Source organism: Apium graveolens, chromosome 8 (assembly GCF_009905375.1).
Source record: "Apium graveolens cultivar Ventura chromosome 8, ASM990537v1, whole genome shotgun sequence".
NCBI classification, from domain to species: domain Eukaryota; kingdom Viridiplantae; phylum Streptophyta; class Magnoliopsida; order Apiales; family Apiaceae; genus Apium; species Apium graveolens.
In genome coordinates this window covers 205086429-205105256 of record NC_133654.1, presented here as the reverse complement: position 1 = coordinate 205105256, position 18828 = coordinate 205086429, and the positions used below count along the sequence as shown (strand labels likewise).

The following is an 18828-nucleotide window of genomic DNA, read 5'->3' as shown; positions in this document are numbered from 1 at the left end:
TTAGATGGGTTAAATTTTGAATGTTAATTTAATTTTGATTTTATTTTTGAAGAGGGGGAAATCAGGACTTGAATTTGCTAAGGAAAAAAATGAGGAGAACTTTTAAGAGGGAGTGAAATATTTGGCCAGGGGGGAAAATAGAGGAGGCGCGCTGGATCAATAAATTTTCACTTCCCGTTTGCTGAAAAACTTAGCGGGTCAAAGTTTAATGGCCCAACCCAACTATTTCAGCACCCTGGTCATTGCCAATTTATTTATATATTTATTTTATAAATTTTATTAAATTAAACACATCATATTCATTACAATTAATTGATTACTTTAATTTATTTATAAAATTTTAAAACTATTACAAGATGTTATGTTCTATACTCAGTTCATTTAGTGATTTTAATTAAAAATAATTCATATACTAATATTATTAACTTGTAAAAATAAATAAAATATACATTTCAATTACTATTTCATTTCTATGTAAAAAATTACTAATTAGTTAAATTCAGAAAAATCATCTTTAATTATATATGTCATTTTGGTAACACATTTTGACTCTACCGCAACATCAAAAAAGAGGGGTTGCGGTAGACATTGGTTTTGAAGGCTATTATTACACTTTTCTTTGCAACCCCAGTGTGAAGGGTTGCGGAATCCAATCTATGGCGTAGTAAGTCTTAGGACATATCTTCACCTTCTTCGGTGTAGGGATCAGTACCTTTGCAAGGCACCCCCACACTTTTAGATGTTGGTAACTTGGTTTCTTTTTCTTCCACATTTCATAAGGACTTACATCCTTATTCTTGGGCATCGTAATATTTAAAATATTATTTGCGCTTAAGATGGCTTATCCCCACATCGATTGTGGAAGCCCAGAGCTTAACAATATTGCATTCATCATCTCTTTCAGAGTGCGATTCTTCCTCTCAGCCACACCATTTGACTGAGGGGAGTATGGTGTAGTGACCTCATGGATTATACCATATTGTGAACAGAATTCCCCAAACGATTCCACATATTCACCTCCATGATCACTTCGTATCGTTTTGATTTTCTCAGTTTGTTATGTCTCAACTTCTTCTTTATAGATTTTAAATTTATCTATAGCTTCATCTTTGCTTTTCAACAAATATACAGAGCAGTATTTTGTACAGTCATCAATGAATGTAATAAAATACTTATTTCCTCCTCTTGTTGGAGCGAATTTTAAATCACATATGTCGCTATGTATTAGGTCTAGCACTTTGGTGTTCCTTTCCACACGTTTAAATGATGATCTCATTAGTTTTGCCTCAACACAAGTCTCACACTTATGTTTTGAATCAATAGTGAGTTTTGGTATGTATTCTTTTGCACTTAAACGTCGTAAAGTGTCGTAATTTACATGTCCTAATCTAGCATGCCATAAATTAGGAGACTCAAAGGAAGTAAACAGAAGAATTCTTCATTTCATTATCGTCCATAACGGACATCACATTGAGCTTAAAAAGCCCATCAGTTAAATAACCCTTGCCTACAAACATATCACTCTTAGACAAAATAACTTTATCTGACTCTATTACAATGTGAAAGCCATGCTTATTCAACAGAGAACCAGACACAAGGTTCTTGCGAATATCAGGCACATAAAGTGCATTCTTCAAAGTCAAATTCTTCCCAGAGGTCATCTTCAGGATCACCGTGCCTTCACCCTCAATGGTAGAATTTGCTGAATTCCCCATGTAGAGCTTCTCACCAGCATTGGAAGTTTTGAGTCTAGAGAAAATCTCCTTATATGAGCAAACATGCCTAGTAGCACCAGTATCAATCCACCATTCACGGGGATTAGAACCGACCAGGTTCACTTCAAAGACCGTAGTTCAGAGTATATATTACCCATCTCCTTGGAGATATTATCAACCATGTTTGCTTCTTTCTTCTTGTTGGGCTTCTTGGGCTTCTTGCAGTCAGAAGACCTATGACTAACCTTATCACAGTTGTAGTACTTCCCTTGAAATTTGACTTCGAAATCCCTCCCTTGGGTTCCAGCTTTGCCCCTTTACTAGAACTAGTCTTCTTGGGCTTGGAGCTTTGAGCATGCTCCACCATATTTGCCTTCTCAGTGGCAACATTAACTTTCTTCTCGGACCCTCTGTTGTCTTCTTCAGTACGAAGTCTAACAATAAAATCCTCCATAGACATCTCCTTTCGCTTGTGCTTAAGGTAGTTCTTGAAATCTTTCCATCCAGGTGGAAGCTTTTCAATAACAGCAGCGACTTGGAAAGACTGAGTTATGACTATTCCCTCAGCATGAATGGCATGAATGATCACCTGCAGTTCCTGCACCTGACTGACCACAGTCTTAGAGTCCGTCATCTTATAATCAAGAAAGCGGCCAACAATCCACTTCTTTGCCTCAACGTCTGCTTCCTGTTGTACACGTTATACAATGAGTCAGACAAACAATTTAGCACATAGTTCCGATAGATGTAGTCAGAGTGCTTCCAAACATCAACAGCATACACAGTCTGCACGTTACTCCCAGCAGTGAGTAACGGTGGTTCTTTCCTAAGGAAGCGATCCATATGCAACGTGGTCAAATAAAAGTGCATCTTTTGTTGCCAACGTTTGAAGTTCGTTCCGTTGAACTTCTCAGGTTTTTCAGCATGTGTAGCAGGCACAGTTGGCATTACAGGTGGAGCAGGCACCGCAGGTGGAACAGATGGTACGTGCGTCTGTACTACAGGTGTATGCACACCGGTTGGCACTGCAGGTATAACCGGAGGAGTGAATCCTACCGAAATCTGTCCAAGAGGCACACTAAACTGTCCAATGACAGTGTGTCCCACAGGCACATGTCCCGAAGGCACATGTCCAACAGGTGTTTGACCCTCATCAGATACTTCGATCTGTGTGTTAGGGTTAATCGCCTGCTGGTGAACCCCATCAAATCCAGCGATATGTGCGTAGGGATCAGCCATTACGTTTCCAGCGTTAATCACAGTTTGGTTCTCCATCGATCGTTACTCAACAAACAAGCAGATACAGATGTATCAGTCTTAGATGTATATATAAAAAAAAATTAGCTTTAAGATTGTGAAAACAATCTGTGATTGATACATATAAATCAAATGAGTGTGTGCGTGAGTAAACGAAATCAAACAGAGAAAGAAAGGATATAAACAGAAGAGAGATCCTCGAGTCCAGTTGAAACTGTTTCCTTAAAGCTATTTATCCTCTCACCATATGTGTGAGTCGATAGTCTCCCAGGATAAAACGAGGTAGCGGCGGCGTTACGGATAACAAGCACCTTCAGCGAGTTTGAACAGGAACGAAACTATCACTAACAGAGAGAGATGTAGGGTTTTGTGTTTAGAGGCGGATATATTTTTGGTGTGTCTAACCCTAACGCCTTAGAGGTGTTTATATAGCTGTAGATAGACTTGTGCGCTACTCTTTTCCATAGTTAAATATCATTAATTATGGAATCGGTGTAATACTTGCAAACTACTCTATTCCATAAATAATCTGAAACAGAATCAGATTAAATATATCAAGACATACACCATATCAATTAATCTGAAACAGAATCAAATTAATTTATGCCATAATATTTGAGCCAAATTCTAATGGAAAATATTAATTTCCATTATTAAGAGAATATCATCATATTTCACACATCTTTTTGTCATAAAACTCAAAAATATGACTTACCAATATGGGACTTATACCCATATTTTCCAACAATCCCCCACATGGGTGAGATTGGTGATCTTAGTAGCACACACCAGACAGACAGACACAAGGCTTGACTTGGTGACTTGAAAGGGATATGTTGGACAACCTCCTGCTGATAATAGAGGAAACTAAATTAATCTCTCCTTGCTTAAACCATCATCTCCATTTATAACATGCAACTAGTTCACTATAAAAGAGTTGCAGCACGCATTGCGTGCTTAATCAGCCTAATATTATCTTATAAGAACGCTCTCGGAGCATTTAATCAGTACCATGTCTTTTGTAGATCACATATCTTAATATTTATACTTATGCCTGATTTATTAATCATCAGTGGAGGTTTAATTAGTACTGATCATCGTTTAGCATATTTTCGAAAATTTATCTCCTCCGTCTCCATGTGATGTGTGGAAAAAAATAAGAGCAAAGTTACGTTTACATGGAAATGTTACAAAATGGACGTGGCTACAGTTTAATTACAAAATGAATGTTGGGAGACAATTTGCTTGCACGTCACTTGGCAATTGGCATTATCAGATACGTATAGATAAGTCTACTTCCAAATTTTCTCAATGGTTTACAGTCAGATCAGCCTCAAAGTCATAAATTTTAGGTCCAAGCCTCCATTGTGCCCAAGGACAACCCCCATCCTCTTGGTAAATGTCAACCAATTATCACACATTTTTATATGTTCAGATCAAATTCAAATGCACTACCTTTACTTGAGAAAGCGAAACTATATTCCAGACATACGTAAAGGTCACCCCCTGTTGATCAAGAACTCCTATAAGAAAAACCATATCCTCTGCACGGATGATACAACATCCAAACCCAAATGAACCAAAATGTCTCTCTATTCCTTGAACCTACTTCTTATTTTCGGAGCACTGGTTCTCGCTGCTCCCTCCCTCGCTCTTGGCTATCCAAATCAACAGGCCTCGCCAAATTACAAACTAATATCACCAGGGTACGAGCTTCTGTTCCCTAAACCACCAATCCTAGCAACTCCTAAACATCCAGAAACATTGAAGAAACCAAAGAGATGGAATCCCATACCGCCAGACCCAGCACGTCCTGTGTATTCGGGTTTTATTAAGCCGCCGCCACCGCCTTCCGACCTTGTGTATCCCGGTTATATCAAGCCACCGCCACCTTTTGACCCTTCTCACATGACTTCGATCACAAACGTTCGCAACCCATGACATATTCCGCCAGATTAACCTTCACCTAGTTATATTCATCCAACTAACCAGTCTACCATACCATTCAAGCTGCAACCACTATCACTGCACTATGTAATCGTCCCAACCTTATAAACAACCAATAATCTCTTACGAGAATCAACAACGCTCATGTAATCTCCTAATACATGAAAAAATCAGTTACATGTCTTTCTAGTTTCACTCAAACTATATATTGCTTCTTTATGTAGGCTTTTGCATGATTCAGTTTCTTAATTTAATTAGTAAAATTTAGTTGAAAATTAAACATGAAGATGACATACTTGTAAATGAAACAAATGCCTACTAATTTACAGAACTGGTAATAGGTACACATGTGGCCACTGAAAGTTGCCCCATATTTCCCATTCCTATCATATTTTCTTATTTCCTCAATGGATTACAACCAAGTAAGCTCTGAAGTCCAATGTTCCAGCTTCAATAAATTCCAAGACAACCCCATATCCTGATGAATGTCAACTAATAGTGATAGTTATTTGTTATAATTCGCACATCCTATACGTCTGAAAGCAGAATTCATGTTCACACTTGTTCATTGTAGGCCTAGAGTACTGATGACCAAGAACTCCTATAAAAACCCCCCATCAAATCTAAATGATCATGTACCACCCAAAACCAAACTACACAAACATTGATAGTTGTACGCGTTTATGATAATAAGATCTTTCAACAACAGAATGCTGGAACAGAATGGAAGCAAGCATTGCAGTTTACTCAGATATTTCAGGAGACTATCCCAGGTTTAGAAAAGGGTTAGGATTTTATGTATATCTTGTTTGACTGGATAAATATCTCTTTTACTTATCTCAAACAAACCTTATCTTATAAACCAAGTTTGAATTATTCAAAACCTATCTTTTACTTGGTTTATCTATTTCAAACAACTAACATATTAGTTTCTCAAGTATTAATTCAAATATTTTCAAACAAACTTGTTTTCAAATCTTATCTATTTTATCCTTTGTTTGAAAATAAATCTGCTAGAACTTTACTTATAAATACAACTCACTTTTTCAGATTTCAAAAAATGCTTTTCACGTCAATTCTTATCATCTGAAAAACACCTTCTTGTTCTATACCCGAGATACATATCCAGTAAACAAGAAGCCTAGTTTGAGTTGTAAACTTTCACAGTATATTCTTGTATCTGAAAGGTGTATTATATCACTTGTCCCGGGTTGTGGGAGTTTGATTACAAGTGAAAGACCAAGTAGTTGTGTGCTAGGTAGATGTGTGCTAGGGAAAGGTTTTTTTCAAGTGGGTCAAGTTTGTTATCAAGAAAAGTTTGTAAGTACTTTATTTTAAGTGGATATAATACATTCTCTATGATAGTTGGCATAGGGACTTGGATGTAGGTCATAGACTAGGTGTAGGGGCCGTGTGTGCATATATGGCGGGACAATGTTCATTTGAAAACCATTTTAGCTTAGAACCTCTGAAAACCTTATTCGTATGTACTACTGACAATAATTTATTTCAGATCACAGGTTGCAGTGATACAAATCTTCGATCATAATTATACGAGTTACCTAAACCATCGGATCATCAATAATGAATGGTTATGAACTCCTGATAAGTTTTTAAGTTCATTTTTTCTTTTGGTTTTGTTCAAGTAAAAAACCATTATATATATGCAGTTGTTTTGCACGTTATGTGTAGTAAAGTTCGTAGAAAAGCCAGTGCCAAATTATAAGAGTAGATAGTTTTCTTCCTAGTGAGAGGCCTAGAAATTTCAATAGAGAATTTTAACTCAAAAATTGACTGACTAAAGTTAATATCTTGAAATATGATAAGTTCGTCTAGTTATGGCCGATCATAAAGGCGATAGTGCAGAAGTTCCATCGAGACCTTTGTTGTAATAGTGTGTGATGAACTCTTTAACAGTAGTCTCCCTATAGCACGGCAGGTTTGTTTCTGATAGCAACTCCTTGATTGGGCCACACGACCTTGAAGCTATTTCTTCTCGAAAATGTGTTCTAAAGAAACTTGCTACTGATATTCTTGGTTCAATTTTTGGTGCCAGTACTCTGTGATTCACACTCTTGAATTTGTCATTGGTTATGAGCTGCATACAGAAATTTAACATATTATTACATGTTATAAATTCACTTCTTTCGTAATTTGAATGTGCTGCGCATATCTAATCTTTGCTGCAGAAGTAAGCAGGATTTATAACATGATAGTAGTAACAATTTCTGAGCTAAAATTATGAGGGAAAGCCTTACTTGCAAGAAGTCTGCAATATTAACTACTAAAGCTCCATGGACAGGGGGCACATCTATCCACTGGTTCTAATGCATGACTTGGAGGCCGGCAATATGATTTTGCAAAAGTATGGTAATGAAACCACTATCAGAGTGGTTTTTAGTGGCTAGAGTAAGTTCGGGTTCAGGACATGCAGGGTAGTAATGGCCAATTTGGAATAGCCCTTCAGTGCAAGCCATATCTTTTAAGTGATTCGGAGCAAGGCCAAGAGCCTCGGAGATCAGTTCCAACAGAGTAATCCCCATATCCATAATGTACTTCGAATAAGTAGTCATAATATCTCTGAACATTAAGAGTAAAAGACATAATTTCAAAGCAAAGCCCTCATCAACATATAATTAAATCAGATCAATGTGCAAATCTCACAACATTATGATGCTCAATATCGGATCTATATGCAATATGCCAATATGTCTTTAATATATCTAGTCTAGATCTACTGTATGCATTGTCTTTAACAGCAAAAACAAAGTGTATACCTGCACACTACTGGTATTTTTTCCGATTCAGGAGACTCTGGGGACATATCGCAGAAAATGGTATCTCCCCAATTAGCAGCAAGTCCTTTGTACAAATCGAAATTGCTATAATAAAGAAACTTTTTTGTGAAATCACGTGAATAGAATGGCTTCTTCAGCTCACTGTCCTGTTCATGAAACTTACCAACCCCTTCTATCATTTCATCCATCACAGGTTCCGGTATAGTATGATTGATAACTTGGAAAAAGCCCCAGTTTAGACAAGCATCTCTAACTTCTTCAATAACTTTACTGCGTAAAGTTGCATCACAATCAATACATTTGAAATCAATGTTAGGGAAAGTGAACTCTTTGGAGCCTGGTGTTTGATGAAGGTGGGCTTCTTTATGCACAAACATTCGAGGAATTTTTGTGACACCAGCATCTACAAGCCCCTTTACACCGGCTTTTGAATCATCAAACGCCTTTAGTTCACTCTCCCTATCATATTCTTGTTTTATCATTGCTTAGATATCTCTCATATGGTTGTTCCCACTAGCTTATTTACACCTGTTCAAGACTGGATTGCCTACGATATAATCCAAGCTCAAATATAAAAGTAAGCCTTTGCAGGAAGGGATCCTATGTTTTAACAATAACATATATTATCCAAAGTGCATGTGGTTTACCAAATATTTGAAGTAGACAAGTCGAAGAAGATCAGTTTTGCATTATGATAGAGAAACGCACGGTTGGTGCGGTTGTTGTGCTTGACTAGTTTTATAAATATTTTTGATGACAATTAGATAACTTGTCGGTAAGTTCCCTTTAAAAATTATTGTAGCTTAGAAGCTCCAAATATCATATACCAGTCACGGCTTACAATGATAAAAATCACCTGTCATGGTTACAGTAGTATAAACCATGGATTTTGTATGTAGCCAAGATCTCTCCAGATAGACCTAGGAATTTTGGTTGATGATAATAACATATCATGTAGTCACAAATTCTTCTACATAATGAGTTCTTCTCGGTCTAAGTAGCCAGAGCCTAGTTCTGCAACTTAAAAGGTGATAGTGCAGAGGTTCCATCGAGACCTTTGTTGTAATAGTGTGTGATGTACTCCTTTATGGTAGTTTCCCTATAGCATGGCAGGTTTTTTTCAGATAGCAACTCCTTGATTGGGCCATATGACCTTGATGCTATTTCCTCTCGAAAGTGTGTTCTAAAGAAACTTGCCACTGATATTCTCGGACCAATCTTTTGTGCTAATACTCTGTGGTTCACACTCTTGAATCTGTCATTGGATATGAGCTGCACAGATAAAAATCTTGAGCAATTTCTAAGGTGTCATCCTGTCATCAATTCATAATTTTGTTCAAAATGATAAGTTGTACAACACAAAGTGTTGTAAATCTACCAGGTTAAGCAAGATATATAACAGTGATACTAGTACTGCAACGGAACTAATATTAAACGAGTTTTTTATGATACACAAAATCCCTTTACCTGTAAAAGGTCTGCAATGTTTACTATTAAAGATCCGGGCACATGAGGGACATCCATCCACTCGTCGTCATGAATAACTTGGAGGCCGCCAATATTATCTTGTAAAAGTATGGTAAAAAACCCGCTATCAGAATGATTGCTAGTGGATAGAGTTAGTTGGGGTTGAGGGCATGCAGGGTAGTAGTGGCCAACTAAGAAAAGGCCTTCAGCACAAGCCATGTCTTTCAGGTGATTCCGATCAAGTCCAAGTGCCTCCGAGAACAGCTCCAAAATTGTAGTCCCCATTTTCATTATGTAATTCGAAAAATCAAACATGATATCCCTGCAGTACAGGACATTGCAAAAAATCAAAAGCCAACAACTAATCAATATTCAAGATATTATGCAGACTGTTTCCATCTTTCTGAGTATGTATGATATTACAAAATCATTAATTGGTCCAGAACAGAAGCAAAAATAAAGTTAGTGTATGAATTACTTTCACAACCATGTTCCTGTACTTCAAAATGAGATAAACCCCATGTTCCTGTATTTTGATTGGTTTCAAATTAATTTCCAGGTGCGATTGTTAAACCGAATTCAACTAGGGGGAGACATCATGTTTTAATTGTTAAGCCGATTAAATTAGTCTAAAAACTCTATAATTGAGGTATTGATCATGAATAAGCGATATCTTAGCACAAAGCACAGTAGTAGAAAAGACAAGTTAGTAGTTTATAGGCTCAATTAGTTTTTATCTGAATGAAGTCAATGAACACACAAACATAAACCTAGCTTCACAGTACCTGCACACTTGAGGCATCTCTTGAGGTTGCGGACACTCGGGAGCCATAGTACAGAAGATAGTGTCCCTCCAGTTAGCTGCAGGTGCTTTATAAAGATCAAAATTACTATTATACAAAAACTTTCTTGTAAAATCACGCGAATAGAATGATTTCTTCAGCTCAGTATCTTGCTCATGAAACTTACGAACTCCATCAATCATTTCATCCATCACACTTTCTGGTACACCATGATTAACCACTCGAAAAAATCCCCAGGTTTCACAAGCATCTCTCACCTGATCAACAACCCTACTACATAAACTTGCATCGATAGCGATATTCTTGAAATCTATGATTGGAAAACTAGATTTGCTCTGTTTCGAAGATGGTTTTTGGTTTATTTGAGCTTGGTTATGCACGAATATTCGAGGGATTTTTGTTACACCAGCATCTACAAGTCCCTTAACGCCAGATTTAGTATCATCAAAAGATTTCAAGTCACTTAGCCGATCATAATCTTGTTTCTCCATTGTTCTGATATCTAAGATAAGGTGATTACTAAATTGAAGATAGTACAGTTGTTGGGATAAGAGTACATATATTAAATTGCATGAACTTGGCACGTACGCAATTATCTAATAATACATATCTGCAACGTCACGGCATCCGTCACTTTATGTTCTTCCCATGTGTGTTTCACTTTTGTAGAAATGAGAGTTAATTTGAAATACTTCATGCTTAGTCTAATTATAAACTAGAGTTAAATAATTTGTCTAACCAATCAAACACTTAGATTAAAATATTAAAATTGCTATAGAATTACATATTTCTTGCTTTAAATTAACAAATTTTTATGCAGGCACAATTATTATCACCGACAATTACTGAAAACAGAAATATGCTTGCTAGCTAGCAATCGTCGGTGATGAAGCTTGTTAACTTCCAAATGCATCTTGAATTTTATTTACGGATTAAGGTATTTTTCTTAATATCAATAGTCGGCGATGAAGAATAGCGGACTCTCTATGATCAGACTGGTAATTTAGTGTTGTACAGATTGTTTCGGATCAAGGCACTTGCAGACTTGCTGCTTTACTTTTTACATGTGTTATTTTGGTTTTGATAAATAGTATAAGTTGAACGATTTTTATATTATACCAAAGATTAACCTTGAAGAACGTTTTTCTTGTTGAGATCCAGGTGCACAATTAGTCAATTAGTAATAGACTCCTAGTTTCAAGTTTCATGAAGTGGTACTTAAAGATTTCCGTGCTTATTGTGTATCAATGGGCACATAATAGAAAAATCGTTTGTATATTGTAGATAAAGTTCTTGTCCACGTGAAACCTCTTTCATGATTTCCATTCATTTTTGCTTTTGCGATTTGCAAGAACTTGCATGAGGTGCTGTCTGAGGTTTGAGCGACGATAAGTCTATGAGAAAAAAAGGTTAATGTTGGTGTCTAAATGTTAGCTATACCATTCCTTCCTAAATCGTTCTACAAGTCTCTAATTTTCCTTAAATCAACCAAAGCTCATGCTAGGTTTGATTTAACATGTAAAAGTCACACATTTCATTAACTACGATACTTAAAAGCATAATGATGTTTTAATATATATACTTGTGAAGAAGATCTCCTATGCTTACAACAAGAGCTAACTGGCTACGCATGCATATAACTAATCAACTTCAGTAATTTTATCCCCAAACAAATTATTTATGAATTTGATAATGTATTTTGGTGTGGAAATTTCATCACATTTTTGCCGCAGTTTAGAGCCTGAAGTGCAGCAATCGAGATTCCCCGTCAAGCCCTTTCAAGAAGGAGTATGATACAAAATCCTGAACGGTTGTTTCTCTGTACTTGGGAGGATCATCTTCTGAAACCAACTCTTTGATGGGTCCATATAACTTTGTAGATGGCCTTAGGGATGTGCTAAAGAAGCATGCTACTGACACCCTGGGGCCAATATGATTCGACACTACTCTGTGCTCCACGCTTTTAAAGCGATCATTGGTTATGAGCTGAAAAACAATCATTCAACTAGAATGAGAAACTTGAACTAGTCTATGCTTCAATCTTTGAATGTACACTACATTTAAATTTGCAAAACTTGCCTGTAAAAGATCGCCGATGTTAACAATAAGTGCTCCTGGAAAAGGCGGCACATCAATCCAATGATCTTGATGATGAATTTGGAGTCCACCAATCTGATCTTGTAGAAGGACAGTGAGGAAACCATCATCACTGTGTTTTGTGGCGCCTAATGTGAGTTCTGGTTGCGGACATGGTGGATAGCAATGACATGCAACTACAAGCCCTTTGGCACATTCCAAATCTCTTAGGTGACTAGTGTCCAGTCCAAGAGCCTTGGATAGTAATTCAAATAATATAACCCCCAGTTCTTTCACTTGTTTCGAATACTCCATCAGGATATCTCTGCAAATTATAACCATGAAATGTTCAATTTTACAGCTCTTGATAAATCCAAACAAAGCCAAATATAGCCTGTGTATCTCTCTAGTAGAGGAGGGTATTATGTTTCCATACCTTACATATGCTCGTATGAAGTGAAAAGGTAAGATGTATGCACATCACACCTTTATTTATTGTAATAGATAGGCTGTAACTGTAAAGACCCCAGACTTTAGCAGTAATAACATTATATCATTTTGTAATAGACATACCTGCACGGTGCTGGCAATTCCTCCAGTTGAGGAGGAGTAGGAACCATAAAACAGTAAAATGTGTCCCTCCAATTAGCTGCGGGTGAGCTAAAGAGATCAAAATTGGAATTATAAACCACTTTGTTTGCATGGTCACGCGTGTAAACTTGTTTCTTTACTTCAGTGTCTTGATCAAAGAACCTATGCACCCCCTGAAGCATCTCTTCTAAGACGGTCACTGGAATCCCATGATTTACAACTTGGAAAAAACCAAATGTCTCAGATGCACAGCGCACTTTATCTACTATCTCTTGATGATTTATCAAATCTTTGTCGAGGCCCTTAAGATCGATAATAGGTATACTTAATTCCTTGCACTTGTCACTTGAGTTATTGTCGAAGGCATCAGGAGGATGAACAAATATGTTAGGAATCTTCTGAACTCCGGCGTCTACAAGTCCTTTCACCCCCGCTTTGGTGTCATCGAAGGCTTGTAGTTCACTCCGACGATTGGTGTAACATTTGATGGACGGTAGTGCTTCCATGGTACTATTAGTGACTACCGTTTCCATGGTACTATTAGTGACAACCATCGTCTGGTATCTGTATTGTTTGAAATAGTGATTGCTATTATTTTTTAGCCACATATGCAAGGGCCAATTATTCAATGAAACAGTTCCATACGCCAACTTGCCGCTTTCGTTGACTCCCTCAAGATAACACATTTTGTAATATCCACATACTTTATTTTCCAGAGGGGGAATAACCTGGGAAAATCAATATTATAGACCAGTTAACTTGTCACGTCATGGGTGTAGAATTGTTTTTTCACTGCACTGTCTTGCTCAAAGAACCTACTCACCCCATGAAGCATCTCTTCTAATACATCTACCGGGATCTTATGATTCCCAACTTGAAAAAAATACCAAATGCCTCTGATTCACACGGCAGTTTAAGCTCAATGACAGGAATACTAAATTCTTTGCACTTGTCACCCACAGCTGGATCCAGGGGAGTTCACTGTGGGCAGCACACATGTAATATTACATGGTTATAAACGAATAGAATGTAATGAACTCACTAATTCAAGTCTAAATCAACACCAAGGGATTCAATACAGAGATGTTTATCAGAGAAGAACACTTCAATTGACAATAACAATACTTTCTAATTAGTAATAAAAGGAAATAGATTGATAACACACTGAACGTTCGAGAGGTTCAACTCTCTCCCACTAGAATAAAGTAAATACCAGAGTACTATTTGCCTGCCTTCTCAATAACCTTGTCCCTCTATATATTACTCCCCCCTTCACATGTCTCGCGTGCTGTCTCCAAGTACTATTAGGTAATGACATAATTGCCGTGATATAGTGTATTCGCATATTTGCCCTTATACTTGGTCGCATTATATATGTGTAGAATTTGTGGTTACCTTGATTCATCACAGTACCCTCCCCTCAAAGATTCACCTTATCCTCAAGGTGGAAGTGCTGGAACCTTGCATTCAAGTCACCGGTTACCTCCCAAGTGGCTTCAAACGGTGGTGAACCATGCCAATTAATCAAGACTTCCAATGTCCACTGTGACCTGTGCTGCACTTTATGAACATTCACCACTAACTCAGGCATTGCCACCAGCTTTGGTCCAAGTGTTAGTTGTGCTGAAATTGTTGTAGACTCAGGGGATGACCCAATGGCTCCTCTCAGTTGTGAGGTGTTTAACACCTGAAGAATTTTACTTGAGACTGGTAGTTCCAAACGATATGTCACCTTTTCAAGATGCTGCAATACTTTAGACAACCCGTAAACTTTTGAAGCTAAATTTTCATATGACTGGTACGCGATGGAACGTTGTCGATACGGATGAAACGTCACATACACACATTTTCCCACGTGGAATGCATCATCCATACTCTTTTTACTTTCATTGTCTTTCATTGTCTTGCCTCCTGCCACTTCACTAACACCTTTGGAGCTCCGGAAAAGCCTTTAACTTTTGAAGTAACATTTAGCAAAGGCTCGGGAACGACCACTAATTCCAAGTCTGGAGCAAAATCTACAGGGAGCGACAAGGACACCAAAGACACATGTGTTGTCCCAGTTGCTCTTTTAAGTTCTGACACGTGAAAAACGGGGTGGATTCTGATGTAAGAAGGGAGCTGTAATTGATATGCCACCTTGCCTATACGCTGGAGAATAGTAAACTGACAATAAAACCTCGCAGCCAGCTTCTCAATTGGCCTTCTCGCTAACAAATTATGTCGATATAGCTGGAACGTCACATGCACACATATCCCAACCTGGAATGCATCATCCCTCCTCTTTTTATCTGCATTGTCTTTCATAATATTACCAAGATAAAATAGTTTAGCATGCCAAATGATCATCAGTTCTGAGGTAGGTGTATTTACTTCAAGAATTTGATCAACTATTATCCTCGCATACATCTCCGTTACAACAAGCTTAAACTTCTTACATGCCGGAAACAACTGAAGTACCACAAAAACTTGCTTATAAAGATATAGTCTAAGAAATCTGTAGAAGTTTATACTCTGTCCATTAATCTTATACTTAGTGTTAGCTGGACAGGTCTTCATCACCTTCTCAGCCTTTACCCAATTAAAAGAAAGAAGATCCTTGATATAATTATCAACTACCGAAAATTTCACAATGAATATGGGCTGGTTGATCATTTCGCCAGGCACATCAAAATTCAGTGATAAACTATTCTCAGTACTGCAATAATTTGAAGCAAGTCTATCACTATCCATCACTCCTCGCACCCTCCCCTTAAAACCCTGATACAAATTCGGTTCAACATTTCGAAGATTAATATGCCTCTCAAGATTAGTTTTAGCCTCTAAATCCAACTCTGGTCCTTTTTCTTCAGGTAGCTTATAATACATTGCTCCACCTTCATCATCCCACACTAAATTCCTCTGAAGCTTACTATTAAATAAATTGCATCCTCTTATATTATCGAATCTAAACACCAAACTCAACAAAATTATCGTCAGTGAAACCTCCTCTTTAAAAGACAATTCATCAACTTTTATCACTTCATGCACCATCCCATTGTAGGCCTGATACAAGTCCTGTTCACCAAGTTGAAAAATAGCAGGGCTCTTATTCCCATCATATCTATCTTTATCCCCCTCCTTATATCTTATTTTTATTCGACGTGAAGTTTGTAAATAGGAACAGTATCATACTCTTTTTCAGTAGGCTTAGAATTAATAATCATATGATACTTGACAAGTTGTTGAGAATGTATTTTTAAATCCCTTTCACTTCCCTGGATGAGATCAAGGATTCTTTGCAACACGATCGAAGAGAATAACAGAGCTTTATCTACTTGCACTTTGTCGGGACTATTATCAAACATTTTAAGGGCGGATCTTGCAAGTTGTATCAATTTTGACTTGTTTGAATCCTCACACTTTTCATTCACAGGTTTCTCTACTCTATTTAAATTATCCACTTTATCAACAACCGCAATATGATTAGGAGCATTAAAAATTTGAATTACATGATTTATGGACAACTCCCTGGAATGAGAATCATCTTCACTGTCTCTATCACCCTTCCTAATCATCTCCGAAAGCGAATGATGCATAGCTTCCACTGCTTTATCTATTGCCTTGGACACCATCTCCGAAATCGCCTTTTCCAGATTTCTAAACTTATCTTCCTCTATCTTGTCGATTCTTTGAAACTGTCGTGTTTTCAGTTGGGGCGCCATGACCGAATCGCTCTGATACCACTTGTAATGAACTCACTAATTCAAGTCTAAATCAACACCAAGGGATTCAATACAGAGATGTTTATCAGAGAAGAACACTTCAATTGACAATAACAATACTTTCTAATTATTACTAAAAGGAAATAGATTGATAACACACTGAACGTTCGAGAGTTTCAACTCTCTCCCACTATAATAAAGTAAATACCAGAGTACTAATTGTCTGCCTTCTCAATAACCTTGTCCCTCTATATATTACTCCCCCCTTCACATGTCTCGCGTGCTGTCTCCAAGTACTATTAGGTAATGACATAATTGCCCTGGTATAGTGTATTCGCATATTTGCCCTTATACTTGGTCGCATTATATATGTGTAGAATTTGTGGTTACCTTGATTCATCACATAGAATCGATCCGTGTTTTACTTGAGTTGAGCCTAGCTTTGACTCATTTTCAATTAAACCTAGCGGAACTTTCTAATTGAACAAAAATGATGTTCAAGATCGGATGATGTACAATAACGCTGTTATCTACTTTTGTTAAGTTTTTAATTGTTGAATTATTTGATGTTAGATTCTGCTAATATTGGAATTGTACTAGCTCAACACCACTGCTCATTGCACTACAGGAGCTAACTTGAGTCCTAAACAAGATGTACAGAATCACGTTAGGCTTTATCCTCTCTTTGTATGTTCTTCGTGTTTATGAAATTAGTTTCTTAATTTAGAGTTTAGAATTCACCAGTCTCATCATCAGTAAAAAAGGTATATTTTCGAACATAACCATGATTTAATACATATACATGAAGAAGATCTCCTACGTTTAATACATATATCGTGATTCCCCGCCAAGCCCTATTGAGAAGCCGTACGATGCAAAATCTTTAAGAGTTGTTTATCTGTACTTGGGAGGATTATCTTTTGAAACTAACTCTTCGATGGGTCCATAGAGCTTTGTAGATGGCATTATAGATGTTCCAAAGAAGCATGCTACTGACACCCTGGGGCCAATATGATTCGACACTACTCTGTGCTCCACGCTTTTAAAGCGATCATTAGTTATAAGCTGAAAAACAACCATTAAAGATGAATGAGAAACCTCAGCTATAGTCTTCGCTTCAAACGTTTATTATAAACTACATTTGAAATTGTAACACTTGCCTGTAAAAGATCTCCAATGTTAACTATAAGTGCACCTGGCAAAGGCAGAACATCAATCCAATGGTCTTGGTGAAGAATTTGGAGTCCACCAATTTGGTCTTGAAGAAGTACAGTGAGAAAACTACCATCAGTGTGTTTGGTTTGACCTAATGTGAGTTCTGGCTGGGGACATGGGGGATAACATTGGTATGCAAAAGCAAGATACTTGGCACATTCTATATCTTTTAGGTGATTTGGGTCCAATCCAAGAGCCTTGGATAGTAATTCAAATAATGTAATCCCTAGTTTCACTGTTTGTTTTGAATGCTCCATTTGTATATATCTGCAAATTTTAATCATGAAATATTCAATTTTCCAACTATTGATGTAACCAAACAAAACAGATGTTATCGGTATATCTCACTTGTAAAAGGAGGGTATAATGTACACAGACCTTACCCTCTACTTGTAGAACAGTAGAAGTGGAAATATAAAGTGTATGCACCTCATCTCTACTCATTAAAATAAAGGGTATATCTTTAAAGACCATTGACCTTAGAAGTATAAGTTTCCCTAATGTATTAGGCATACCTGCATGGTGCTGGCAATTCCTCTGGTTGAGGAGGAGAAGGAGCCATAAAACAGAAAAGTGTATCCCTCCAATTAGCTGTGGTTACCTAAACAGATCAAAATTGGAATTGTACGCCACTTTTTTTGCATTGTCACGTGTGTAAACTTGTTTCTTTACTTCTGTGTCTTGATCAAAGAACCTATGCACCCCCTGAAGCATCTCTTCTAAGACGGTCACTGGAATCCCATGATTTATCACTTGAAAAAAACCAAAAGTCTCATATGCACAGCGCACTTTATCTACTATCTCTTGAGGATTTGTCAAATCTTTGCAGAGGCCCTTAAGATCGATAATAGGAATACTTAATTCCTTGCACTTGTCACTTGAGTTATTGTCGAAGGCATCAGGAGGATGAACAAATATGTTAGGAATCTTCTGAACTCCTGCATCTACAAGTCCTTTCACCCCCGCTTTGGTGTCATCAAATGCTTGTAGTTCACTCCGACGATTAGAGTAAGATGTGATGGACGGTTGTGCTCCCATGGTACTATTAGGCCAATGGTCTTGCAAAAGTATTACTGCAATAATATTGTTGTTGGGCCCGAGAATAAAGAAGGAGGAAGAAGGACCATAGATAGAAACTTTGATATATAATCTTGTAATAAGAGGCCCAATAGGGGCCCAATTGTAAAGGGAAAAGCCCATTAAGGGTCCCCTATAAATAGAGACTAGTTGCCCTACATGAAAGGGGTTGGAAAAA

At 37.3% G+C, this 18828-nt stretch overlaps 1 protein-coding gene and 2 pseudogenes across 1 annotated transcript; all 3 read right to left on the bottom strand.

Moving 5' to 3' along the window:
- Positions 1–6336: 6336 nt before the first annotated feature.
- LOC141677241 (deacetoxyvindoline 4-hydroxylase-like) lies at positions 6337–8277 on the bottom strand (annotated as a pseudogene).
- Positions 8278–8497: 220 nt separating this feature from the next.
- LOC141680271 (uncharacterized) lies at positions 8498–13504 on the bottom strand. Its single transcript, XM_074486542.1, has 7 exons — positions 13478–13504; positions 12637–13382; positions 12067–12388; positions 11725–11973; positions 9970–10583; positions 9185–9506; positions 8498–8989 (listed from the first exon to the last, which is right to left on the bottom strand). Exons 1-7 carry the CDS (start codon positions 13487–13489, stop codon positions 8726–8728), a joined length of 2529 nt encoding a protein of 842 aa, XP_074342643.1. The 5' UTR covers positions 13490–13504; the 3' UTR covers positions 8498–8725.
- Positions 13505–16994: 3490 nt separating this feature from the next.
- Positions 16995–18611, bottom strand: LOC141677242 (1-aminocyclopropane-1-carboxylate oxidase homolog 1-like; annotated as a pseudogene).
- Positions 18612–18828: the final 217 nt, after the last annotated feature.

Bases quoted from the DNA above. Each gene is read 5' to 3' on its own strand.
- LOC141680271 (XM_074486542.1), bottom strand. The intron at 11,974-12,066 runs GCAAGTTTTGCA...ATTGTTTTTCAG, and splicing joins ACATCGGCGATCTTTTACAG to CTCATAACCAATGATCGCTT. The intron at 10,584-11,724 runs TAAACTGCGGCA...ATGTATTATTAG, and splicing joins GATTGCTGCACTTCAGGCTC to ATAATTGCGTACGTGCCAAG.